General features: G+C 41.3%; 1 protein-coding gene across 1 annotated transcript; it reads left to right on the top strand.

The window, feature by feature from the left end:
• Positions 1-262: 262 nt before the first annotated feature.
• Sirpg (signal regulatory protein gamma) lies at positions 263-21,307 on the top strand. Its single transcript, XM_057780169.1, has 8 exons — positions 263-533; positions 1,952-2,272; positions 9,880-10,197; positions 11,917-12,237; positions 15,516-15,824; positions 18,996-19,322; positions 20,433-20,494; positions 21,269-21,307. Exons 1-8 carry the CDS (start codon positions 263-265, stop codon positions 21,305-21,307), a joined length of 1,968 nt encoding a protein of 655 aa, XP_057636152.1.
• Positions 21,308-27,830: the final 6,523 nt, after the last annotated feature.

Here is a 27,830-nt window from a genome sequence, read left to right on the forward strand (position 1 = left end):
CCCCTCAAAGTCAGACATCACGGGGACTATATTCCCTTGAGCATGGGTGCAGGGAAATGCATTTTGACTTGAGTGAGCCATTGCTCTAAAGCTCTGGAAAAGTGACCTCATTACTCATGAGACGGGCCTTGCTAGTGGTCACATACTGTTGTAGATTGGTTTCTCCAACAATGAGAAGATAGTCACAACTGGTTTTTGTTTCTTGTTTGTTGTTTATTCAGCTGGGAAGCCTTTCATCTCTCTGGAGAGCCCAGAACAGAGGATGACCACTGCAAAGCCAGTGACCTTCACCTGCACCGCTGGCCTTTTCAGCTCCAGGAACCTCAGTGTCAACTGGCTGAAGGACAATAATAAACATCCAGCTTTAGCCCCAGAACTGGTGCCTATCAGCAAAGATGTTTACTACGTCACAAGCAAGGTATCCGTGGCATTGGCCAAACAAGATATCTTTTCTCAGATCACTTGTGAAGTCACCCATGAGGACCTCGATGAGCCCCTAACAATGACCGTCAATCTTTCCCACGTGATCCTAGGTGAGTGAGCAGTGAAATACACGGTGGGACCGCACTGGTAGCACGGAAGCTTTGCCCAAAGCCCCGTTTTACAATGGGGAATAGAAATTGATCATTGCCAGCCTTGAACAGATGAATATGGATCAAAAGTACAGGTTCCATGGGCTGGCTAGCTGGGCTTTGATCTTAGCTGTACCATCTCATAGGCTACATAATATTGGTCATGTGTCTTAAATGTTCTGTGCCCCAGTTTCCCTAAAAATTTAGAATAAAACCAACACCTTCCTGATAAGTTTCCTCTGAAGATTAAACCTGTTGTTCCTTCTAGAACACCAAGAAGGAACTGTGCTTAACGCACTGTAAGTCATTTACAAATGTTTGACCTTACTATTGTATGGAACCTAGCACCCTTCTCTAAACATATTTTTCTATTTAATTCCTTGTTAATGGTCAAACATTTCTAAATACTTATTATTAGTGGGAGCTTGTGGTATATAAGGCTTGTAATCTCAGTTCCTTGGGAAACAGGCAGAGATATAATAAATTCCAGGCCTGTAAGGGTCAAGATTGAGTTCAAGGACAGCCTAGACATTTTGTGAAATAAAATACAATGAAATAAGTGAAAAATGGGACTGAGGATGTACTTCAGGGGTGGAGTGCTTGTCTTCTATGTATAAGATCCTAAGTTCAGAGAATTCTTTAGCATTGTATAAAATATAATTCACTCATAAAATGAACATCTACTATATGCCAGGCACTGTTGCAGGTGTTGTGATTATAGAGTCCCTGATCTTGTGGGGCAATTCACTTTAATAATTCCTGTGATTCTATGTCACAATATGGAATATTTAAAACACAGACCAGACTACATATCCACGTGTCTCCAGCTATGTTTCATGAATATTTATATTTGTCCCTATTTATCTTACATGAAACATATAAAAAGTTGTTTATTTAAAAAGGGTGAACTCGTGAACTCTCTTCATTGGGAACTCACAGCAGCTGAAAGAGAATTGCAGGAAATCAGGCCACTTGACTTCCAGCTTGAGATGGAGATCTCATGGACCCTTCCCCATATCTGTGGGTCTCCTGTGCTTTCTGAAGGAATGAGAGAGTTTTCCTTAAGGGTGTGGCCCTGGTAGGTCAAGCACGCTCCAGTGTCCCAAACCCACGAGCATATAAACAACAAAAATTATACTAGCTGGAATAAAAAAAAAAAAAGAAAGAAAAGAGGGACTGAAGATTGGTCTAGCGAGGCAGAAGGCTCAGGAACTCAAGATCATTCCTAGCTACATAGTGAGTTAAAGGTCATCTTGGAATTCTTGGGCCACTGCCAACCAACCAACCAATCACATCTTAACAAAACAGTCCAGAGACCCTGGGACAGAGAACTAAGACAGTAACAAAATTTCACCTGTTTTCTTCCTGCTCCTGTCTAGTTATCCCTACACTGAAGATCACCACAGAGCCCTCGCAGATTCAAGATCATGCGCATCAAAGAGTGAACCTGACTTGCCACGTAAACCACTTCTACCCCCCAGTCGGGCTGCTCGTCTGGATTAAGAATAAGCACAAGATCCTGACTCTCAAGCTCTCTCAGGCCACAAGGAACTCCGATGGGACATACTCTCTAAAGCACACATTGCAAGAAGGTGCCATATCGGATGAGAGCACCTTTATCTGCATGGTGATCCAGGTAGACCAGCCTCCACTGAGGATTGGCATTACCCTGGGAGACCAGACCCCCAGTAAAGGCAGAGGTGTGTGTCTTGTCTCCTTTTACCGCCAGGCCATTGTTGCTGTGATATGATCCTTCTGCATGCTGTAAATATGTAATACTCTCATTGGTTAATAAGAAATTTGTTTGATCAATAGCAAGGCAGGATAAAGGTAGGCCAGAAAAGCAAACTGGGAACTGGGATGAAGGTGGACAGAGTTAAAAGAGGCATGAGCAGGCTGCCCAGAGAACCCTATAAAGCCACGGACCATGAGGCAATGCATAGATTAATAGAAATGGGTTAACTTAAAAGTAAGAGCTAGTTAATAATTAGCCTACACTATTGGCTGAGCACTTCGTAATTAATATCACTTCTGTGTATTTATTTGTGACCAGGCCATCAGGACAGAAAAGCTTCCCCGCTATTTACATTGTGGTTGAAGAGCTAGACTCTGGGAAAGCCTTGGTAAAAGTAAAGAAAGGAAGCCCTCCCTAGTGAGAATGCTGTGGCATAGCCATCCCCACCTGCACCCCCTTTCTTCCAGATATTTCCACCAAGAAATGAGTCTCCCTTGCTGCACTCATCAAGTTGCAAGGTTTTTCTTCTTAACCCTTGGTTGCAAGAAATCGCCAATGTTAAGGATAGCCGGGCTCCAAATAATGTGTGGGAAAGCAATTAATCAGGATGTGAATTCAGTTGGATGTTTCTGGAAATCAACTTTGAAAAGCTCCAGAATTATTGACTCCCTTAGCTAGGGGAAAGGGTCACACAGCGTGGGTGTAAATCCCCCGTCACTCACATCTCTCTGCTCCTTTCCTTCCTTTCCATGCACAGGGCTCCTGATTTCTTCTATTTCTTCCTCACTTCACTCCTTGCAGACTCACACTATTCTCCCACAAGGGGGCGCTGTGCCGTCACAATCCAGAGCTTCCTTGTTTATCCAGCTATGCTTCACACTCTTGGGAGAAGGGGCTGCTGTTCTGAAGCAGACCTGTTAGTGCAGGTGCACAATCAGGGATAGATACAATAAAATGTCAGGCACGGGCAAGCCAGGGGATGGCAGCGTGCGGGTTTTTCCTTACAGTGCACGTGGGCTCTCTGCAGTGTATTTCAGAGCAGGTAGCAGCTATCAGAGGAGTGGAGATGCCAGGCAACCAAATAGCCCATTCTCACAGCAGGCTTCCACCCTGATTTCCATCTAGTCCTGTGGCAGAACCAGCCCTTTTCTGGTTGCTGTAAGAATTCTCAAAGATAATGATCTCCACATTTCTTTGGGTCCTGTTTCGTTGTCCAGTAGAAATAAGACATATCCACACGGTGGGATGTATTATAGATCTGGGTGACAGACCCCAGAATAATGCTTTTACATAGGAAGCAAGTCTCATGATGTTTTAACAAAGTTTTTCTATTTTATTACTATGGTGAGAACTGTATACAAGGCACTAACACATCTCTGTAGCTGTCCCTTCCCAAGCACCCCCAGATCCCTGTCCTCAGCACCAGACTCCTGTTCACATCTACTCACACCCTGTTCTATCTGGTTGGAGCCCTCAGATCTCTCCCTCCCTGTCACCTGTAGAGCACTAAGCGCTCATCACCCACAGAGCAGGCACTGCATAGCAGTGGTCCCGCTGCCCCAGCTCACACCATGAGAGCGGGCAGGCAGCAGATTGAGAGTCACAGCCAGCAGTGCTAGGCTTACAATGCAGCTCTCAGATCACAAGCTCGATGTGGTGTTTCTGTATGCTTCATTTTTTTGCCACCTAAAAATGCAGACCTTAGGTTTATCACAAAATGCCTCTCAAATTGGCAGGAACTCTTAAGGATCCCTCTCAGAGTTCAAATAAAGACAAGACAATAGGCAAATGGAGCTAAAATCTGAGAGCTAAGAAAACTACTCACAACACAATCTTTCTATCCACGCTGCTTCTGCTTCTTCTTCTTCTTCTTCTTCTTCTTCTTCTTCTTCTTCTTCTTCTTCTTCTTCTTCTTCTTCTTCTTCTTCTTCCTCCTCCTCCTCCTCCTCCTCCTCCTCCTCCTCCTCCTCCTCCTTCTCCTCCTCCTCCTCCTCCCCTTCCTCCTCTTTGCCACCTAAGAATGCAGACCTTAGGTTTATCACAAAATGCCTCTCAAATTGGCAGGAACTCTTAAGGATCCCTCTCAGAGTTCAAATAAAGACAAGACAATAGGCAAATGGAGCTAAAATCTGAGAGCTAAGAAAACTACTCACAACACAATCTTTCTATCCACGCTTCTGCTTCTTCTTCTTCTTCTTCTTTTTCTTCTTCTTCTTCTTCTTCTTCTTCTTCTTCTTCTTCTTCTTCTTCTTCTTCTTCTTCTTCCTCCTCCTCCTCCTCCTCCTCCTCCTCCTCCTCCTCCTCCTCCTCCTCCCCTTCCTCCTCCTCCTCCTCCTCCTCCTCCTCCTTCTTTTCCTGTTACAAATGCTCCCAGTAATATATACCCTTATAACCAGCAATTCCTCAGCCCTAGCAGCTTCCATGGCTAGAATTCTTTATCCCCATAAAAATCAGATAAGAGTTTTTACACACAGAGATCTGTGGCTGTCAGCTCAAAGGTGAGAGTGGCTTAGTGCACGTCCTTAATGGAGACAGTTAAGAAATGGATTAAATCATCAGGGAATTCTAGAGGGGAAGGCAAGTGCACTTTGCTACATTTTTAGGTTGTTAGAGCAAGACTAAAATGTTTAGCTTTCAGTAAAATTACAAATAGGGCATGGATTGTTTTTTAAATCAGTACATCACTTTTTTTTTGGTCCCAGGGTATTGTGTAATCAAGAAACCTATGTAAATAATCAGGGTAAAGCTATGACTCCTGGTTTGATAACACATTCACCAGATGGTGTAATTTCTATGGGCCTTCAGGTCTGGAGTTTGCAGCTATTGCTCTAAGCAATAGAAACAAAGAGGAGACCCAGGTCTCTAGATTATCAGTTTTAGGGTATGCTGTTATCAGCCATTCTGATCGTGGGCATTGTGGGTCTGTGTGCCAGCAGGAAGGAGGTCTTTCTCTGGGTTGTGGTTAATCATCTTTTCTGCTGTCCTTGAGAGTTAAACACAAGCAGTAAATTTCCTGAACTAAAATCATCAGAAAACCGAGGTGAAAGTGAACATAAGGAGTTAGGAATCTTTTCATGTAAGCTTAGTTTGGGGTCATTGTATTCCTTACCCATAAGTGAGGTAAAACCAGGGCCTGCTTATTCTTCTATTCATCCGAGCAGATATGAATTAGCAGATTTGGGCGGGCAGTAATTCTGTGCCCTTGGATATTTGTGAATATCTTAAATGGAATGCTCTTACCTGGACTGTTTTTAATGATAATTGTAAGAACGCAGGTCTCTGTATTTACCTAGGAGAGAGAAACGAAGGCCTGGCAGTGGGAAACTGTTCCTTCACGTAGCTAGGAGAATACAATCACTAAACCCCCAAAGCACAGGAAAGAGCATCGAAAATGATCGAACGGTTTTGAACTATGGAAATTAATTCCCAAATTTGTAGCAGAGGGGGAACCAGCTACAGTGAAGAATCTACAGCAACAACCAGTCACTTTATTCACTAAGCAATAATACCAAAAGACCCGCTTTTTGGTTTGAAATCTTCACCCAAAGGCCCTGACTTTGGTGAGACCCTCGTAAAAAGACGGCTGAATAATTACTGTAAAATGTTGCTGCCTGTAGCATCAAATCCTGTTGGAAGACATTTGCTTTCCTTGGAATGTCACATCTGTCTACGCCATTCAGCTCCCACAAACAAGTGCTTAGACTTCAGTGACATCCAAGAGCGCAGGTCTGCAGCTTTCTTATGCACCTTCCTCTTCTGCATGTCCCCACCTTGGAGTGTATGTGTAAACTTTGCAGTTGAAGGCATCAGAGTGGCCAATGCCTGTGTGACCCCAGGTACACAATTTCCTGTTTAATTTGTTTCATCTGTCAATGAGAGATGCCAAGGATTCCCTCCCTTGGCTCCTGCGTGGTATCTGAACACTGGGACACAATTGAGCTTCTGCAGTGATTATTCCAAGTTTACATGGTGCCTGTCCCAGAGCTGGACTGAAAGCAAGACAATATTAAAAATTGGAGATGAGGAGGCAGATTTTTTTTGTTATAGGTATATAGAAAGGCATATATAGATTTTTGTAAGTTGATTTTTTATTTTATTGCTTTGTTGACATTGATGAGAATTCCTAGAAGCTTTCTGATGGACCTTTGGGGTCTGTCTGTTATGTATAAATAAATTATATAAATGGACATCCAGATAAAACTCATATGCTCATCACAATAGGTACAGAAAAGGCCTTTGACCAAATTCAATGTGCCTTCATACTAGTCATAGGAGGATTTCATCATTACGTATCTTCTGGAAATGGGGATAATTCAACTTCTTTTCTGACTGAACCCCTCTCATTGCATCTCCTGTTTTATTGCTCTAACTAGTTCTCCAAGCACTATAAGGCAAGAACGGGGTGAGTGAACAGCTCTTGTCACTGCTGATTTTATCAGGAGTGCTTCAAGAGCTTTTCCATCTAAGATGATGTGGACTAAGGGCTTGTCACATGTGGCCACTGATGTCCTTCTACAATATGATTTATTAAATACATTGAGTATCTATCAATCCTTGCATCTCCAGGAGATAGCCAACTTGATAATGGTAGATGATTTTTTAGTGCATACCCATATTAAGTTTGCAATTAGTTTGTTGAGAAGTTTTGCATCTCTGTTCACCTTGCACATTGGCCTGTAGTTATCTTTATTGTTGTATCTTTGCCTGGTTTGTATGTAGAATAACACTGGCTTTGTAGGAAGAGATTGGAAGTGTTACTTCTGTTTCTATTTTTAAAAAATAATTTAGGAATGTTGTGGTAGATTGTGGTGGTATCTTGTTTGTGCTTTAACAAATAAAGCTCACTGTTGTAATAAGAGCGGCGGGGCTGCGTCCCCGGCACCCGGCCGCCCGCATGGCTTATGCCCCAAAATAATTACACGGAAACTGTATTCTTTTGAACACTGCCTAGCCCATTAGTTCCAGCCTCTTATTGGTTAGCTCTTACATATTGATCTAACCCATTTCTAATACTCTGTGTAGCCCCACGAGCTGGCTTACCAGGGAGGATCTTAACCTGTGTCTGTCTGGAGTGGGAGAATCATGGCGACTCCCTTACTCGGCTTCTTTCTCCCAGCATTCTGTTCTGTTTACTCCACCCACCTAAGGGCTGGCCTATAAATGGGCCAAGGCAGTTTCTTTATTAAATGAAAGTAATTCCTCCATCAGCTCACATGAAGATCAGAGTATGGAGCTAGTCACTAGTTAGCTATAGAGGTCAGGCAGTGGTGACACACACCGTTAATCTCAACACTCAAGAGGCAGAGTCAGGTGGATCTCTATGAGTTCATGGCCACCATAGACTTCAATGAGATTGATCCAGTCGAAAAGAGAAGCAGAATCAAGTAGCGGTGTCTCATACCTTTAATCCAGGTACCTGGGAGTCACACACATTTAATACCAGCACCAGGGAGGTGAAGACAGGAAGGGATATGGCGAGGGAGAGAGAAATATAAGGCGGGAGGAGACAGGCGGTCATTACATTCATTCTGAGGGTTCATGGAGACAGGATCATGCCCACTTTGGTCTGGGGATTCAGCAGAGGTGAAAGGTCTCACTAGTGGCTGACTCCTTTACTTCTCTGCTCTTTTATGATTAAGACCAATTAGAATCTGAACTACAGTAGATCTTGGCCAGTCTTGTACCATTCTGCTGTGAATCTCTCTTAGCCTGGACTGCTTTGTTTTGGTTGGTTTGCTATTTCTATTTTTATTGCTGTTTCCATCTCTGTATTTGTTTTGGGTTTATTTAAGTTGTTTATCTCTTTTTGGTTCATCTTTAGTGGTTTGGGAGAATCTAGAAATTTGTTTATTTACTTTCTTATGGAGTATTGATTCCAAAGGTATTCCTTTAGAATCTTCTAGATCTCTTTGGTGTCCATTATAATGTTTTCCTATTCATATCTGGTTCTGTTGAGCTATCTATCTCCTTTCTTTCAACTAACTGGACTAGCAGTCTGTCAATCTTTATCTTCTCAAAGGATCACTTCTCAGATTTGTAGATTCTTTATACTGTTTTTTTTATTTATTCTTTGATATCTAAATATTTTAAACCAACTTTACTATAAAAAGTTATAAAAGCTGGGCGGTGGTGGCGCACGCCTTTAATCCCAACACTCGGGAGGCAGAGGCAGGTGGATCTCTGTGAGTTCGAGACCAGCCTGGTCTACAAGAGCTAGTTCCAGGACAGACTCCAAAACCACAGAGAAACCCTGTCTCGAAAAACCAAAAAAAAAAAAAAAAAAAAACTTATAAAAATTACACACCAAAGTTAGCTAGACCCAACATCGAGAGTGATGACTGAACTTTTATACAGTTAGGCTATCCATTTTGAATGGAAGTTGTGTAGCTTCATTGGACTTTACACTTTCAATACTGAATATATTTTATATATTCACCTACCATCAAAATAAAAAAAATCCACAACAGAGGTGAAACTGAAGCAATTAAATATTGTATCCTATTTCATAAGTCATATCCACTACCTGCATTCATTTCTTTCTCTTTCCTTATCGTACAGCCTTTCTTGTTCTCTTCTCTACTTTGTTTACATATATGCATGTGTGATTGGTTAGATTCCACCTGTGAGAGGGAATATGCAGTTTTCTTCAACCTGAAGTTTTGTGAACTCACTTAAGATTATGCATCAGAAGTCCCTCTGTTTTCCATCAGATTTTGTGAATACATTTTTTTTCAAAGCTCAATAGCACAAACATGTGGTGTGTGTACGTATGTGTGTGTGTACGTGTGTATGTGTGTATGTGTGTGTACGTATGTGTATGTGTGTGTATGTGTGTGTAGTGTGTATGTGTGTGTATGTGTGTGTGTGTGTGTGTGTGTATCCCAAATATTTTGTTATCCATTCTCTGTTGGAACCAGCAGGAAAGATGCGCAAGCCTCAGACTTAGGCCTGCCCATGTGGAAAGCAGTGCTGCAGTCTTGTGGAAGGACCTGTTTTCTGAAGCCTCCTGTTATTGTTGTTTTTCTTTTCTTTTATTATCTTTTCAAGACAGGGTTTCTTTGTGTAGCCCTGACTGTCCTGGAACTCGCTCTATGGACCAGGCTGGCCTTGAACTCACAGAGATCCGCCTGCCTCTGCCTCCTGGGTGCTGGGATTAGAGTCATGGGCCACTACCACCCACGGTTTTGTTTGTTTCAGCTCGAGATGTCCTTTGTCACCACCTAGTAGAGTGACTCCTCATTTTCTCTCTCTGCACATGCTGGGCTTCCTGGGAACACTCATTCTCCCCCCCCCCCAGCACTCATATTTTATTGGCTGTTTGCTCGTTATGGTCATTTGCATTCCCCTCAATGTCAGATAGCACAGGTACTATATTCTCCCTTGAGCATGGGTGCAGGGAAATGCATTTTGACTTGAGTGAGCCATTGCTCTAAACCTCAGGAAAAGGGATAATTTTTATTACTCATGAGAGGGGCCTTTTAGGGTTTACATATTCTTGTATGTTACTGATAACTCTAATAATGAGAAGGTGGTCACATCTGGAGTTTGTTGTTTGTTTTTTGTTTTTTTCAGATAGGAAGCCTTTCATCTCTCTCAATGGCCCAGATGAGAGGAAAAAGACAGGCACTTCAGAATTAGTCCCTTTTAACTGCACCGCTGGCCCTTTCAGCTCCAGGAACCTCAGTTTTAATTGGCTGAAGGACAATAATGAACTCCTAGCCTCAGCCCCAGAACTGGTGCCTATCAGCAATGACTCTTTCTACATCACAAGCAAGGCGTGGGTGCTGTTGGCCAAACAAGATATCTTGTCTCAGATCACCTGTGAAGTCACCCATGGGGACCTCGATGAGCCCCTAACAATGACCATCAATCTTTCCCACGTGATCCTAGGTGAGTTAGCAGTGAAATATACATTGGGACCGCACTGGTAGCACGAAAGCTTTGCCCAAAGCCTCATTTTGCAATGGGGAATAGAAATTGATCATGGCCAGCCTTGAACAGATGAATATGGATGAAAAGTACAGGTTCCATGGGCTGGCCAGCTGGGCTTTGATCTTAGCTATACCATTTCATAGGCTGTATAATATTGGTCATGTGTCTTAAATGTTCCGTGCCCCAGTTTCCCTAAAAAAATTGGAATAAAACCAACACCTTTCTGGTAAGTGTCCTCTGAAGACCAAGGCAGTTGTTTTTTCTAGAACATCAAGAAGGAGCTGCGTCTATTGCGTGGTAAGTTGTTTATGAGTGTTTGACCTTACTACTGTACGGACTTAGCATCTCTCTCTAAATATATTTGCCCTATGCATACCATTGCCAATGTTTAAAATTTCTAAGTATTTATTATTAGAGAGAGATTGTGGGATAAGGTGCCGCACACCACGCCCCCGTGTCTGCGCTCGGTGCGCTATTACCCAGTTACCGAGCCTCAGGCAAGGGGCTGGAGGGTCTGGAAAACTCAGACACAGAGATAGACTAACACATGCAGCTCCCAACACTGGTTCAGAGAGCCCCTCTTTATTAACACCATGTAGACTTAAATACACTGCAGTTAATGGTCAACAGGTGATCCTCTGATCCTCTAACTAGGCACAGCTTCTAGTAACTTATATTTTAGAAGGTTCTAGGAGGGAAAAGCAACTGAAGGCTAGGACTCATTAATCCCAACAATAAGGCATGTAATCTCAACTCCTTAGGAAACAGGCAAAGATGTAACAACTTCTTGACCTGTAGGGGTTAAGACTGAGTTCAAGTCCAGCCTAGACAACTTAGTGAAATAAAATGAAATAAGTAAAAAACAGAGCTGAGCCCTCCTTCAGTGGTGGGGTGCTTGTCTTCTACACATTAGATCCTAAGTTCTGGGGAAGCATTGGCATTGGGTAGAATATTATTCACTCAATAAATAATGAACAGCTTCTGTGTGCCAGACACTGCTGTAGGTGTTGTGATTACAGAGTCCCTGATCTTGTGGGGCAATTCACTTTAATAATTCCTATAATTCTATGTCACAATATGGAATATTTAAAACACAGACCAGACTACATATCCACGTGTCTCCAGCTATGTTTCATGAATATTTGTTTCATGAATACTTGTCCCGACTTAACTCGCATGAAACATATAAAAACATATAAAAGTTGTTCATTTAAAAAGGGTGAACTCGTGAACTCTCTGCACTTGGGAACTCACAGCAGCTGAAAGAGAATTGCAGGAGATCAGGCCACTTGACTTCCAGCATGAGATGTAGGTCTTCGTGGACCCTGCCCCATAGCCGTGGGTCTCCTGTGCTTTCTGAAGGAATGAAAGAGAGTTTTCCTTAAGGGTGTGGCCCTGGTAGGTCAAACTCCAGTGCCCTGAGCATATAGACAGCACAAATTAGACTAGCTGGAATGTAAGAAAAGAGGAGCTGAAGAGATGGCTTAGTGGAGGCAGAAGGATCAGGAACTCAAGATATCCCTGGCTACATAATGAGTTCAAGGTCATCTTAGAATTCTTGGGAGCCTGCCAATCACCCAATCAATCAAATCTTAACAAAACGATCCAGAGACCTTGGGCCAGGGAAATAAGACAGCACCAAAATGTCACCTCTGTTTGCTTTTTGTTCCTATCTAGTTGTCCCCACAGTGAAGATCACCAAGGAACCCCCAGAGATCCATGATCATGCGCATCAAAGGGTCAATTTGACTTGTCACGTGAATCACTTCTACCCTCCAATCAGACAACTCACCTGGACTAAGAATAATAACAAGATGCTTACTGTCGAGCACCTGCAGACCACCAGAAATTCCGATGGGACATACTCTCTAAAGCACACATTACAGGAAAATGCCACATCGGATGAGAGCACCTTTAGCTGCTGGGTGTTCCAGTCTGACCAGCCTCCGCTGTGGGTCAGCGTCACCCTTGGAGCACAGTACCCCACTAAGGGCAGAGGTGTGTGCCTTGTCTCCTCTGTGTAGTCAGGACATTGTGACTGAATGGCTAGAGCCTCAGGGAAACCCTTGGTAAAAGTAGAGAAAGGAAGCCCTCCCTAGTGAGAATGCTGTGGCATAGCCCCACCCACACCTGCACCCCCTTTCTTCCAGATATTTCCACCAAGAAATGAGTCTCCCTTGCTGCACTCATCATGGTGCAAGTTTTTTTCTTCTTAACCCTTGGTTGCAAGAAATCGCCAATGTTAAGGACAGCCGGGCTCCAAATAATGTGTGGGAAAGCAATTAATCAGGATGTGAATTCAGTTGGATGTTTCTGGAAATCAACTTTGAAGAGCTCCAGAATTATTGACTCCTTTAGCTAGGGGAAAAGGGTCACACAGCGTGGGTGTAAATCCCCCATCACTCCCTTCTCTCTGCTCCTTTCCTTTCTTTCCATGCACAGGGCTCCTGATTTCTTCTATTTCTTCCTCACTTCACTCCTTGCAGACTCACACTATTCTCCCACAAGGGGGCGCTGTGCCATCACAATCCAGAGCTTCCTTGTTTATCCAGCTATGCTTCACACTCTTGGGAGAAGGGGCTGCTGTTCTGAAGCAGACCTGTTAGTGCAGGTGCACAGTCAGGGATAGATACAATAAAATGTCAGGCACGGGCAAGCCAGGGGACAGCAGCGTGCGGACTTTTCCTTACAGTGCACGTGGGCTCTCTGCAGTGTATTTCAGAGCAGGTAGCAGCTATCAGAGAAGAAGCCGAGATGCCAGGCAACCAAACAGCCCATTCTCACAGCAGGCTTCCATCCTGATTTTCATCTAGTCCTGTGGCAGAACCAGCCCTTTTCTGGTTGCTGTAAGAATTCTCAAAGATAATGATCTCCACTTTTTTTTTTTTTGGGTCCTGTTTCGTTGCCCGGTAGAAATAAGACATATCCACAGGGTGGGATGTATTATAGATCTGGGTGACAGACCCCAGAATAATGTTTTTTCATAGGAAGCAAGTCTCATGATGTTTTAACAAAGTTTTTCTATTTTATTACTATGGTGAGAGCTGTATACAAGGCACTAACACATCTCTGTAGCTGTCCCTTCCCAAGCACCCCCAGATCCCTGTCCTCAGCACCAGACTCCTGTTCACATCTACTCACACCCTGTTCTATCTGGTTGGAGCCCTCAGAGCTCTCCCTCCCTGTCACCTGCAGAGCACCAAGCGCTCATCACCCACAGAGCAGGCACTGCATAGCAGTGGTCCCGCTGCCCCAGCTCAAACTATGAGAGCTGGCAGGCAGCAGCCAGAGGAAGGTATGAGTCACAGTCAGCAGCACTAGACTTACAAAGCAGCTGTCAGATCACAAGCTCGATGCGGTGTTTCTGTATGCTGTCTTCTTTGTCACCTGAGAGTACAGACCTTATGCTTGTCACAAATCATTTCTCAAATCCTATTGGAAGGTTTTTGCTTTTCTTGAAATGTTACATCTGTCTATGCCATTCAGTTCCGACAACCAAGTGCTTAAACTTCAGTGATGTCTGAGAGCCCAGGTCTGCAGGCTTATGTATTCCCCATCCCCAGCTCTTGGAGCTTATATGTGAACTTTATCTTTTCTTGAGCATCTTTCAGGCATTTACTGATATATCCTTGAAGTTCCTTGGGCTGTGTCTTCTTTAAACTCTTTGGATTCTTCAGTGACATTTATAATTTTTCCATTACATTTTTCCCCATGGTTCATCTAGGTATCTTCAGTGGGAAATGTTTCTATAGTACTAGTGATTGTTGGTTCTGGGCATGCTGTCTTGGTCATTCACGGCTGTGTTTTTGCTATTGACTTAGGCATGTGGATTTCTTTCCCTGGTTGTGTGTCTGAAGTATGATTCTTCCCTGCTTCCTGATGGGACGGTGCAAGAACTGTGTGGCCAGAGCTAGACTTGGGTTCAGAGATGGAATGGTTAGTTTTTGGTTCTGAGTAGGCTTACTAGGAAGATCCACTGTGAAAGCTGTACTTCTGGAGCTAGATGTGTGCAGATATTGGGGGAACTCATCAGGAAATCCAGTGGGTGATTCTTGCTCCCAGAACTAGACCTGGGAGTGTAGGAACGCCACTTGCAGAATTGTGAACTCTTCGGGGAAAACCAATGCATGAGCCTGTGTTTATTATTTTAAAAATAAGAACAACCCCTCAAATGGTCCTTTGAGATTTTGATGGTGTCGTTGACACTTTTAAAGTGGTTACCAAGCATCATGCATTCAACATCAGCTTCCTTACTTGTTAATCCCAAGAAATAAGGTTTACCCCACTTTGTTAAAGAGTCAGAGGCATGAAAGGTTAAGTTGTTGGGGTGTGTGTGTGTGTGTGTGTGTGTGTGTGTATGTTACAGATGTAGTTTGGATCTCAAAGTCTAAGGCCTGCCTATGGGCATTAAGAGATTTCCCTTAGTCCACCAAGTCCAGCCTGACAGCAAGGGAACCAGAACAGGACCAAACGAGGCCCTCTGAATGTGGGTGACAGTTGTACGGCTGGGGCAGACTGTGGGGACACTCGCAGTGGGACCAGGATTTATCCCTACTGCTTATACTGACTTTTTGAACCCATTCTCTTTGGAGGGATACCATGCTCAGACTAGATATAGTAGGGGAGGGCCTTGGTCCTGCCTCAAAGCAATGTGCTAGGTTTTGTTGACTCCCTGCGGGAAGCCTTACCCTTTCTGAGGAGTGGATGGGGTGGGAAAGGTGGAGGGAGCGGAAAGAGAGGAGGGAGTAGGAACTGGGGTTGATATGCAAAATGAGAAAAGATAGGTATATTTTTAAAAATTAATTAATTAAAAAAAGTAAAATTTCCCTTTAGCAGTAACTGAAGGAAAGACTGAGTATAAAGTCAGAAGCCTAGACACTGGGACTATACTACCTGGTTTTGAACTCCTGGCTGTGCCACTAATTACAGACTTGGACCTGTTCTCCCATCCATTGCTGCCTCCTTTTTCTTGCTTGTGAACTGGGGATGTCGACAGCGACATGTACAGTTGCTGGGGGAGGGGGATTTGACAAATTCTAGAAGAGCCTGGGAGCCTGGCATTGCTTGCTATGAGTGTTTTCTATGTGGTGCTGGTCTGTTGAGCTGCGTATTCTTTGGTCTTATAGTTTGCCATCTGCAAGCAGCTTCAGAATCCTCCTACCAGCAGGAAATATCCAAATCTCCACAAAAAAGGAAGTGATGGGACTTTGCAAGGGGGGTTCCAGGAAACTGTTGGTACTGGAATTTGATGTGACATGGAGCATCTCTTCTTTCAGGAAGGAAAGACTATGCTAACCACCTCGAAGGCCCCCTGCAGCGGTACTCACCAGGAACAAGCATCCAACTGAAGTACACATCTTCTGAGTTACCAACGCGGCAGGTTACTGTGACCTGGCTCAAAAACAACCACAGCCTTCTCCAAACCCAGACCAACATCTTATCCAGTGGAAATGGTTACAATGTGACTAGCAGTGTGCTTGTCCCCCTGGAGAGTAATGACATCCTCTCCTCGGTTCTCTGCCGGGTTGAGCACAAATCGTCAGTGGTTTTCCAGAAGATTGTCACCTTGGACCAGTACCTCCGTGGTAAGACTTTTTCTCTTTCTGGAGAAGGTAATGCTGAGATAGGCTGTGGGCTGCTCTTGGTGTCAGTTTACTTGTGGAGGAATGGCCTTACTTGGTGGTGACACCAGAAACAGAATCTGTGACGTTCTTAATGCCGTGCTCTGCTCAGACTGACTATGCAGAAGGGGCATTTGCTGTTGTCATAACTACCAGTATTAACTCAGAATCACTTTCTTCATCTGAAAACCAGATAGAATGTCTACCCTTTGGGATTTGGTTATAGTATTGCTATTCTATAGAAAGATACTAGAAGGGCTTGGTGAGTTTCTAAAGTGTAGGGACTGTGTTGTCCTGAGATCATTACGACCTGGACGAGAGTCTGATTTTTCCTTTTGTTGATCTTCACAGGATGCGCTAGTGCTTGGTACATCTGTAAAATCAGGAGGATCATGATGTCTCATACCTAGGAATAAATTTAAAGGTTCAAAACTGACCAATAAAAAATTAACTATCTAAAGCCTATAAGACTTTCAAAATTTACAAAATATTTCCTTCTCATTTTTTGTATCTGCACAATAGAATAAATATACTATCATCATGGAAGCAACTCCATCATTTTACATGGACAAGAAACTATTACCACCACCTCCAGAAAGCATAGTTCACAACTGATGCACCACATTATGGGGTGGGGGTCCTGCCTTACTTAATTGGTCCAGGCATCTTGAACTCTTTGTCTTATTCTTAAAGGCGACAGATTCAGACATGAAAGCACCCAGTACTGAAAAGCTGCTGAGTGAATGAATGATCTCTACCCAACTCTATTTATGTATTCAGGTTGCTTGTATTATCGGCCTCAGTATGTTTGGATGTCAAATAGGAAAAGGTAGTTCAGGGAGGCTTCTTTTTTCTTTAATATTTATGTATTTGTTTGTTTTACATCCCAAGTGCAGTTTCTTCTCCCTCCTCTCCTCCCAGTCTCTCCTCTACCTCCTCCTCTCTCCCCCCATTCCACTCAGATTCCTTTTCTATTCAGAAAAGAGTAGGCTTCCTACTGATATCGACAAAATATGGTATATCAAGTTGTACTAAAATTAAGCACCTTGCCTTGTATTAAGGCTGGGCAAGGTGACCCAGTATAAAGAAGAGGGTCCCAAAAGCAGATAACAGAGTCAGACAGCCCCTGTTCCCATTGTTAGGGGTCCCACAAGAGGACCAAGCTACACAACTGTAACATATATGTAGTGTGCCTAGGTTAGTCCATGCAGGCTCTCTGGTTGTCAGTTCAGTCTCTGTGAGATCCTATGAGCCCAGGTTAGTAGATTCTGTGTGTTTCTTTGTGATTCCCTTGACTCTCTGGTGCCTACAATCTTCTCTCCCTCTCTTCAGCAGGATTCCTGAACTCATCCTTATGTTTGGCTGTGGTCTGCATCTGTTTTCACAAGTTGCTGAATGAAGCCTCTCTGATGACTATGGGGCTAGGGACCAATCTATGAGTATAGCAGAATATCCTTGGGCATCATTACATTGGCATATTCCCCAGACATGTTTGGTTCTCTCCTAGGTCTCTAGGTCATCCAGACTCTGGGTCCAGGCAGTGTCAGGGGTGGGCTCATTCTCATGGTATGGGTCTCAGGCTGGACCAGTCATTGGTTGGCTACTCCCACAGTCTCTGTATCACCCATATCCCAGCACATCCTATAGGCCAGACAGACTGTAAGTCAAAGGTTATGTAGTTGGCTTGGTGTCCCAGTGCCTTCACTGGTAGTTTGCTCGGTCACAGGAAGTGGCCAGTTCAGGCCATATATTCTCTTTTGCTAGGAGTCTTAGTTGGGGTCTTCCTTGTAGACTCCTTAGAGTTTCCCTTGTACCAATTTTCTACCAGACCCTGAAATGACCCCCTTTCCAGTCTGCTCTTTCAGTTCCCCCCAATCCCACCCCACCTGATCCCTCATATCCCCACCCGTCTCCAGTCTACCCACAAACCTCTTCTATTTCTCAGGGAGGCCTCTTTACCCAAGTATTTCTTACGTAATTCCCTGAAGTTAGTACAATTGTGTAAGGAAGAAAAGTCATAGGACATAGAAATGTTCATAAATGAACTGATTACTTATCAAACTAGCTACCATTTCAACCTTTTCTTACACAGCACATATATCTCCAGCTTGGTTTTCTGTTGTCTTAGGTCTAAAAGCAGGACTTCAGGCCTCAAACCCTGAGTTCCTTCAAGTTGTAATACATAGGACTTATATTATCTACTCTAGACAAAGAGCTGAAATCTGCCTGATTTAGATGTCGGAGAGTTGATTTGGCCTTAGAAAATGTCTTAATTTCAAAATCTCAGAAGCAGAGCAAAAGCAGCTTACATGAAGTCTGGTTGACTTTGACATCAGTGTAGGCCCCAGAACCTAGACCACCCAGTCTTCAACTTAGTGTGCTGTTTCTACCGTGATGCTAGACCCTAGACCACCCAGCCTTCAGCTTGGTGTGCTGTTTCTACTGTGATGCTAGAATCAAGACCACCCAGCCTTCTGCTTAGTGTGCTGTTTCTACCATGCTGCTACTTCACATGAAAACTTCTATAAAGGATCATAATGGGGTTTCCAATCCTGTGCCCATTGTCTGGTGTTGTGAACACATTGTATCGTGTGCTGAAAACTCCAACCAAATCCCTTCTAGAAGCCATCAGATACTAATTTCGGAAGACTTACAGTTTGGTTATCACTATAATATAACAGCAGATATTCTGTCTCTACAGTAACCCCACGATTTGCTACATGGGACACTGGACAAATTATTTAACTTCTCCAAACTAAAGAGTTCTTTTTTACTATATAAAAATCTTAGTATCTTGGTCTCTAACACCTAGTATCTGTGAATCTCCAAATCTTGGGATTATCAAGTCATAGAGTAAGCCAACTGATTTGTAGTTTGCTATTTTCTATAGCTTAAAATGAAAAGAAGAAATATTGGGTTGTGTCTTATCAACCCATCTTCCCATCCATCTATCCAAACCTGAATTACCACTCTCATCCCAGCATGCATTTCTCCATTCATGCACCTGCTAACCAATACCTGAATCTTTATTTGTGGCAGGCACTGAGTTTGGTCCTAGCAGATGACCCCACCCTCAAAGGACTTCCAGTAGATTTCCTGCAGTAATTATTTGTTTTATATGAATTTTTGTCTCAGTTCCTCCTGCAGTGAGAGTGTCCCAGTCTTCCGCTCTCTCCAATTTGGTGACTGTTACTTGCCATGTGCAGAGATTCTATCCACAGAATGTGTATCTCACCTGGCTAGTGGATTGCCATGTGCTCAAGAGACTGGAGCAGCCTAGACCCAAGAGGAATAAGGATGGGTCCTACACCCTGGAAATCTTGCAATCGATAAACACATCAATGCAGAGGCCTGATCAAGTACTCACTTGCAAGGTAGAACACGAGGCACAACCTCCCATCCAGGCCAGCATTATATTTTCCACACCATCCTATATCACGTCCAAAGCCGTTGGGAGCCTAAGTAAGTTCATCTCTTTTCTCTTGTGCACATTGGGGTCACCTTGGTTTGCTCATTGCACTACAGAAGACACTAGAAAGATACGGAGTTATGAAACTCATTGATGTCTCGTCCAGATTAGGAGTCTGTAGTTTCGTGAATAGGCAGTGGCTTCCTTTAGAGTGACCCAGAATGGTCTTCCATTTCCATTGGGAGAATATTCTACCAGTTGAACCTCATTGAAAATGCCCTAGAGAAAGTTTAGCATAGTGCTGATCCATGAGATCATGATGTTTGTCACTAGTGGCCATGTGATGTTTGTCACTAAGAGTCTGATTTAAAGTAGTCTCAGAAGTATGGGGGTAAGTTTGCCTGTACACTGTTCTATAATACTTAAACAGTCATATCTGGGGACTGCCTTATGCCCATTCTAATAATAATTAATTAATTAATTCTACCTAGTTATTTCACAAACATATAACCTTTATTCACCAGTCTACTTACCTGCAATAGGGTGTGAATCGGATTTCCTAATTTATAGAATCCTTTTGAGGGCTAGATGTTAATATACAATGTCTATATAATTGATAGATTGTCTATACTAAATGCCAGCCATTACTATTATTTGAATTTATATAAACCGTTTTCTAATTAATTTCCAATCATTATAATTGTGTAAATTTAGGCAACACAGTCAACCATCTCTCAGAAATCCCATTTCTTCATCTATAAGATGTTACTGATAATGCCAAAGTTCTACGATTACAACAAGGGTTACAATAAGTGACCACTAGACCATGGGGACAAAGCATTGATTATATCCATGCTGGCACATTGGTGAATGTCAGATCTTTAAGCAGTGTTTGTTGGAAAAAGTCAAGGGAATTCACAGGTCTCTTATTTCTGAGAGCTAACTGTAGAGTAGTGAGCCCAAGGATGAAATGAGAGTTGGGAAATACTTAGAACTTCCTGGCAGAAAGAAAGAAAGAAAGAAAGAAAGAAAGAAAGAAAGAAAGAAAGAAAGAAAGAAAGAAAGAAAGAAAGAAAGAAAGAAAGAAAGATCTTCCTGGCTACCCACATCACATAAGTCATTTCAACTCACATTCATTGACCCCTTTACTCTGTGTATTTTAGGTTCAGAAAAATCTATCCATATTTTTGTGGCTTTCCTCCTATGCTTCAAGTTACTTCTGGTGGTGAGTGCACTAGCTACCTACATGTATAAGCGGTGGAGTCTGTGACTGGTGAGTTTGAAAATCGGCCTTAGTGCTTAGAAAGTGAGGTCACAGTCATGGCCGTGGGTAGTAGAGGACTTGGAATAAACACACAGAGGTCACAGGATATGCCTTCAAAGCTTCCCACAAATGATATCTAGCCTCAAGAGGAGATTGTAAACCTCCTCAAATAGCATGTGGAATTCTTAGAGGCTCCCCAACTGTGTTCACTGTGTAGTATCCTGGAGTTGGAAATTTTTCTAGTATGTTCCTTGGGATTCTGGGTGTAAGAGTTGAAGATGTGAAAATGAAATAATAATCAAGACCTAAACTCCAAAGAGTCTGCCCACGTGTTGTTAAATTTTACTATGATGTCAACCAATAAAACACATAGAAAAGAATGGACATACTAAGTGGAGGAAAAGAGGCCAGAACTCAGAAGGAGCTGTAAGATGTAGTGCATAGAGGCTTCATTTCTGATATTACTTTAATAAGTGATTCAGGAGAGAGAGAGAGAGACAGAGACAGAGACAGAGAGAGACAGAGAGAGACAGAGAGAGACAGAGACAGAGAGAGACAGAGAGAGAGAGACAGACAGACAGGAGAGAGACAGAGACAGAGAGAGAAAGAACTGGCCACTTAGTGTGCGTTCAACAAATAGTAGTGGAATTAATACATGAATGAAAAACCAAATGAGCAAATGACATTTCCCACGTCCACATGACTGGTAACACATTGTCTCCTACCCTCTCTAAGGAGCTCAAATGGAGAGAAGATAAAAAGACCTGTTGGTGACCCAAGACTCCTGCCCTTCGCTCTTCCACCTTCTCCATAGGTGTGCTGCCTCTGTACACTGTCAGAGATGGACTTGGGTTCCTTAGGGATGCTGCAGCCTTGAGATGCTGAACTTCAGATGAGCTCTGCTTCCATCCGAAGGCAATTCGATGACAAGGGAAACAGATGCTCGCTGTCTCTGAGTGTGGCCAACCCTTAGTTTCCCAGTTTTCACTACTCTGTATAATTTCTGCAAGTGTGATTTAATTTTAGCAGACACAAAGCTTAAAATTACTAGAATGTTGAAGAAGTATTTTCCTATCTCAAAATGGATAAAAAAAAAATATAAAATATCTCTGGACATATTATACCATTTTGCAAAAATATTAACCTTTTGCTGATATCTTCTTCAAGTTTCTTTTAGAAATTGCCCTGCCTCTGCTGGTTTTCTTTCTCAGTCATGGTTCCCTACCATTATGACATATGCACAGCCTTTAAACATCATAGAGTAGCTTCGCTTCTATTTTTCACAACATTTATTATATTGCATACAGTATTTTGAAACTTTATTTCATTTTTATACTTAATGCACCTCCTGAATTTATTAATGTTGAAACATGAGCTGTTTTATTCATTTTACAGTACTCTGTGGTCTTCTATTATAACAGTATGCCATATTTTATTAATCCATCTCATAATGGACACTGAACCTTTATTCAATGCTTTTGCTATTACAGTTTTGTGGCTTTCTTAATCTCTAAGCACGTGGGAGAATCTTTCTTTTTCCTCAAACAGGGCACACAAAGCAGCAGTGTAGGTAACATTTATATGTTTTGTTACCTCAAAAACAAATTTCAATTTTGAACCTGTGCTCTCATTTTGTTACACACACACACATTTTCTTCCTGATGTTGCTGGTGGTACATGTATAATAGGTAGCAGAGACCTTTTATTCCCGACAAGATGAGGTGATCCAATACACACTGACATTGCATATTCAATTTCTATAGTCTGGAGCTGTGTTGATACACTTTATCCATTAATCTACATGTCTATCTCTGTCAAGACTATGCTGCTTTAGTTAGAATAGTTTTATAATTTTTTTTTCTTCTAGGAAAATTGTTCTAATTTTTCTCACTTAAAATTGTCGTAGTCATTTTTTATTGTTTCTTTGTAACTGCTTTTATATTTTAAGGAAATTATTCATTGTATGAGCATTCTGGAATGGCATTAAACATGCTCCTAAAATATCAGCAGAATCAGTGTGGCTTAAATGTTATCATAAAATATTCTTTTACACTGGGCGGTAGTGATGCATGCCTTTAATTCCAGCACTCAGGAGGCAGAGGCAGGCGGATCTCTGTGAGTTCGAGGCCAGCCTGGTCTACAAGAGCTAGTTCCAGGACAGAAACCAAAAAAAAAAAAAAAAAAAAAAAAAAAGCTACGGAGAAACCCTGTCTCGAAAATCTAAAAAAAAAAACTTTTATATCAAAACCCTCACAACTGGAACTAGGTACCCCCTAAGTAAACCTAAGCAGGGTGCATGAATCAGAGAGAAAGGAAAGGTAGTTATTGTGGACACATTTATCTTTTTCTTGACTTCTATTTTTTTCCTTGAGAATTTTAATTATTCTTGCCACCCTAAACCTGTACTTATCCACCCTCTCTTTCACTAAAACCCACTTGTGGTTTGAATGAGAAATGTCCATCACGGTATGGGCAGGTTTAGGAGGTGACAACTGATCATGCCCAGGCTCCCTTGACCTGCCCACTATCATCTCTAACAGGGAGCCATGGGTAGACATCATGGTATCAGGGTAATCCATCTCTAAGAAAAGAACGTCTTCTTCTTTCAACACTCCTATACTTGCAGTTGAAAAATCTGATGGAACCTACCGCTTGGTTCAAGACCTCCTTCTGGCTCATTAATTCTGCAGTGGTCCCCTTCTATCCTGTGGCGCCTTACACACTTCTCTCCACTATTCCTCCAGGAACCACCTCCCATTTCTCAGTTCTGGATCTCAAAGATGCTTTCTTCTCTATCCTTCTCAACACTCTTTACCTGGACTGACCGCGACACATCTCCACACTTGAATGGTCTTACCTCAGGGGTCAGAGACAGTCCACACTGATTTGGCCAGGCCCTAGCTTCTAACCTATTCTCTTTGTCTCTCCACAATTCTCAACTTATACAATATGTAGATGACATTCTGCTTTGCAGCTCGTCATTACAAATTAGCCAAACTGCCAGGCAGTGGTGGTGCACACCTTTAATCCCAGCACTCAGGAGACAGGCAGGCGGATCTCAGTGAGTTCAAGGCCAGCCTAGTTAATGGAATGAGTTCTAGCATAGCCAGAGCTATTACACAGAAAAACCCTGTCTCAAAAAAACAAAACCAAAAACAACAAAACAAAACAAAAATTAGCCAAACTAACACCTCTGCTCGCCTAAATTTCTTGTCCAGTCAGGGATATAGATCACCTTCCAAGGTCCAACTGTCCACCCCTCAGGTCACCTACTTGGGTCTAACCATCACCCTAACCCACAAAGCCAATCATCTCTTGCTGTCTGTTAGAGCCCATGGGCCCCAACACAGATAACTATTTTCCCTAACTGGACTGGTATGGAGGAATAATCAGACACAGCTTACATGGTCATCACAGAAGGGCATCTCAGGGGCCTCCTCTCCTGAAGATCTACCCGCATTTATTTTCAAACATCTCTTAATCCCCCATTCAACCGAGGTGGATACATCATTAATATTCTCTTTCCAGGACCGTGCTGCTAGGACCGCACCTGCCATTAGGTCATCAGCTTGAGCAAACACCTCTCCCCAGGCGATCTACATTTATAACAAAAGAGAAGGAGTAGCACATCCTGGCTATTGTTGAGGCTGTCTGCTGGTCTACATGACTGTCTCAGGTGGGCCTACGGCTTCAGAGCCTGGATGCCACACCGTAAAGAAATATGTGCCTACAGCTGTCCCCTCTACCAATGAGGAGATTTTATCATTTCTAGAAATTGCTGGCATTACTAAGCCCTTCCAGAGGCTCCAACAGGCTCTTATCCAGGCTCCAGCTCTTATCTCCTAGACCTAACTTGCCCCTTCTCCCTCAATGTAACAGAAAAAAAGGGATATACTCTCAGGGTCCTAGGTGGTCAGCTGGTCTAGGTCATGGTACTTTTATATCCTTTGGTAGCAATGAACTAACACACTCACATATGTTCCTGTATTAGCACTGCTATGTTCACTGTTATCTACTACACATGTGTCCTGTGTTTGGCAGTACTAGATCATCTGTTTTTGCTACCATTCTGATAAGTTCAAGTGTGCTGCTGCAGTAGAGCGGCACTGGGCACTGCTGTTCTATCTTTTGTGATTTTCTTCCTTTTTTTCTTTCTATCATTATTTTTGTCCTTTTTTTCAACTCAATATTTTTTTTCATTCCTCCTTCATATATATTTTTCTTCCTTTCACTGTTTCTGTCCTTTTTGCTGTTTTTTCAGATGTCCTTTCTTCTTTCTTTTTTGTCATTCTTTCTTATTTATTTATTCGTTTCTTTTTCTGCATTCCTTTCTTTTTCCTTTGCTTTCTTTTATCTTTTCTTTCTTCTTTTTATTCCATCTTTTTTTGATTTTCATTTCCATCTTTCTTTGCTTTTTACCACATTTCCTTGGTTCTTTCTTTCTTATCTTACTTCCTTTCTTTCTGAACGCCTTCATTCCTTCATTTGTTTCATCTTTTAGGCATTTTTTAAAATTTTTTCTTTTGTTTTTGAGATTGTGTTTCTCCCTTCAAAACTCTGTTTTTTTATATTTCATCATTTCTTTCTTCCTGTCTTTCCTTTCAGAGTTCTTGTCTTTCATTTCTTCCTTCCTTCTTTTATTTTTCCATCATCCTGTCTTTTGTTTCTTTCATTTCTGTCTTCCATTTGTCCTTTGGCTTTTCTTTCTTTGGTGCTTTCTTTCTTTTTGTCTTTTGTTTTTCTATTGGTTTCATTCATTTTTTCTTTCATCCTTTATTTTTTCTTACTTTTGTTATGCTTTGCCCTTGCTGTCTTTGTTTCTTTTTTCTTTCTTCCTTTTCTACTTTCATTCTGTCTTTAATTTTCCTTTCTGTATCTCATTTTTCTTTTCTTTGTTCTTTCCCCCTGTCTTTTGTTTCTCTTTGTTCTATTTTTCTCTTGTCTTTCATTCTTTCTGTCTTTCTATATTCCTTTCTGTTGTGCTTTCCTGTCCCTTTAAGGGACAAGCCACGCCCACTCACATTACCTCTGACCTGACCTGCCATCTTGCCCTTCCCTCTTCTGTTTCTTTGGCGTGCGCATACGTTTTCTCTGGCTCTTTCCCTCTCTCTCTCTCTCTCTCTCTCTCTCTCTCTCTCTCTCTCTCTCTCTCTCTGCCTCTCTCCCCCAATAAAATGCTTTATGTCTATCTCTGTGTTTACGTGTCTGTTACCCGCCACCACTGGCCGCACGGCGCGTGCCCTCCCACTGGTGGGAAACTTGTCGCTGGCTCTGCCAGCCCGCCTCGGGGAACGTTTTAAGAATAAGACTTTCATTCTATCAATTTTCTGGTCTTTTCCTTCCTGACTTGATGTTTTCCTTTTCTGCCTTTCTTAATTTCTTTTATACCTTTTTTTCTATCTAATTCTTTCTGCTTTCTTCATAATTTCCTTTTTACTCTGACTTGTATTTTTTCTGTCTTCCATTTCTTCTCATCCCTTTCTTTGGTCTTTCTCTTTTATATCATCTTTTCTTTCTGTCTATTTTTCTTTCACTTTTGTATTTTTATTTTTGTCTTTCTTTCATTTTGACTCTCTTCCTTTCTTTTAACCTGTTTTTTATTCTTTATTCATTGTTTCCCAATTTCTTTTCTTCATTCCTTTTCCTTCTTATCTTTATTTCTCTGTTTTTCTTTTTTGTCTTTTATTCTGTCTTCCTATCTTTCTGTCTTCATTATTTTTTGGTAGTTTGTTCTGTCTTCCTTCCTTTCTTTCACTCTCTTTCATTCTTTCATGCCTTCATCTTACCCACTTTTCTATGTCCTTTTTTCCTTTTTCTTTTCTTGTCTTTTGTTTGTTGTTGTTGATATCTTTGTATTTCTCACTCTTTTTATCTTTCTTTCTTGATATTTTTCAACCTTCTTTTTATTCTGTCTTTTTCTTTCCTTGATTCTTATTATATTTTTCTTACAATTTTATGCCTTTCTTTTTCTGTCTTTCATTTTTTCTTTTAGTCTTCTTTAAGTTTTTATTTTTTCTTCCTTTATTTTTCCCTCTTTTATTCTCTCTTTTTTTCTTTCTTTGGGTTTTTGTTTTAATTTCTTTGATCCTTTCAACATTTCTTTTTTCTTTTCTTTTTCTGTTTCTATCTTATTTTTGTCTTTCCTTTCTGTATTTTTACTTTTACTTTCTTCATCTGTTTTTATTTTCATTCTGATTTTCTTTGCCTTTTCCTTTCATTATTTTCTTTCTTTTTTTAATCTCTTTTGTTATTGCTTTCTCCAGTTTTCTTTAATCTCTTACTGTTGTTCTTTTTTCATTTTTTCTTTCATATTTTCTATCTTTTATTCATCCATGCTTTTTCCTTTCTTGCTTTGTTTTACACTTTCTTTTTGGCAGTCTTTCAATATTCCCTTTTCTGTCTTTAACTTTTTCTATTTTATTTTTCTGTCTTTCATTCTCTGCCCTCCATCCTTTCTATTTCTCTCTTCTGTCTATCAGTCTTTATTTATGTACCACTTCTTTATTCCTGTTATTTCTCTTGATTCTGTTCTTTTTCTTTTATATTTTTCATTTTTCTATAGTTTTGTATTTTCTTCTTCTTAGCTTCTTTTTTGCTTTTCTTTTTCTTTTTTTCATCTTCATTTTTTGCTCCTTTCTTTTTGACTTTTTGTCTGTCTGTCTTTCATTTTTCTCTTCTTCCTTCTTATCTTCCTTCCAAATTTCCTTTTGTAATTTCTGTCTGTCTTCTTTGTTTCTATTTCTTTATTTTTCTTCCACATTTATTTTTCTTTCTTCTAATCTTTTTTGTCTTTCATAATGTTCCCTTTCTAACCTTTTCTTTATTTTTCTGTATTTTCATCTTTCCTTTCCCTATATTTTTGCCTTTTTTGTTTCCTTTCTTTTTTCTTTCTTTGATTTCTTCTTTTTTCTTTCTTCCTTTTTTTACTTTGTCTCTCTCTTTTTTTGTCTTGATTTTTTTCTTTTTCTCTTTTGTGCTTTCTTATTTATTTCTCTCTTTTTGGTTCTTTCTTTGTTACTCTTTCTTTTTGCCTCTCTGCTTTTGTTTATTTCTGTCTCCTGTTTTTGTTTCTTTCTCTTTCTTTCTTCCTTTGTTCTGATTTATTTATCTCCTTTTTCTTTCTCATTTTGTAATTTCTCTGCTTTTTCTTTCTTTCCATTTTACTCTCTTCCATTTAGCTTTCTTTTGATTTTTTAATTACTTTTTTCTACTTGTTTAATTTTTTCTTCTTGTCTTTTTTCCTAATATATTTTTTATTATTTATTGATTTTATTGAGCTATACAGTTTTCTCTGCTC

The sequence above is a fragment of the Chionomys nivalis genome, chromosome 9, assembly GCF_950005125.1.
Source record: "Chionomys nivalis chromosome 9, mChiNiv1.1, whole genome shotgun sequence".
NCBI classification, from domain to species: Eukaryota; Metazoa; Chordata; class Mammalia; order Rodentia; family Cricetidae; genus Chionomys; species Chionomys nivalis.

Excerpts from the sequence above, each read along its gene's own strand:
- Sirpg (XM_057780169.1), top strand. The coding sequence starts at position 263 with ATGACCACTGCAAAGCCAGTGACCTTCACCTGCACCGCTGGCCTTTTC. Across the intron at positions 2,273-9,879 it reads GACCCCCAGTAAAGGCAGAG|ATAGGAAGCCTTTCATCTCT; the intron begins GTGTGTGTCTTG and ends TGTTTTTTTCAG. Across the intron at positions 20,495-21,268 it reads GCTTCAAGTTACTTCTGGTG|GAGCTCAAATGGAGAGAAGA; the intron begins GTGAGTGCACTA and ends ACCCTCTCTAAG.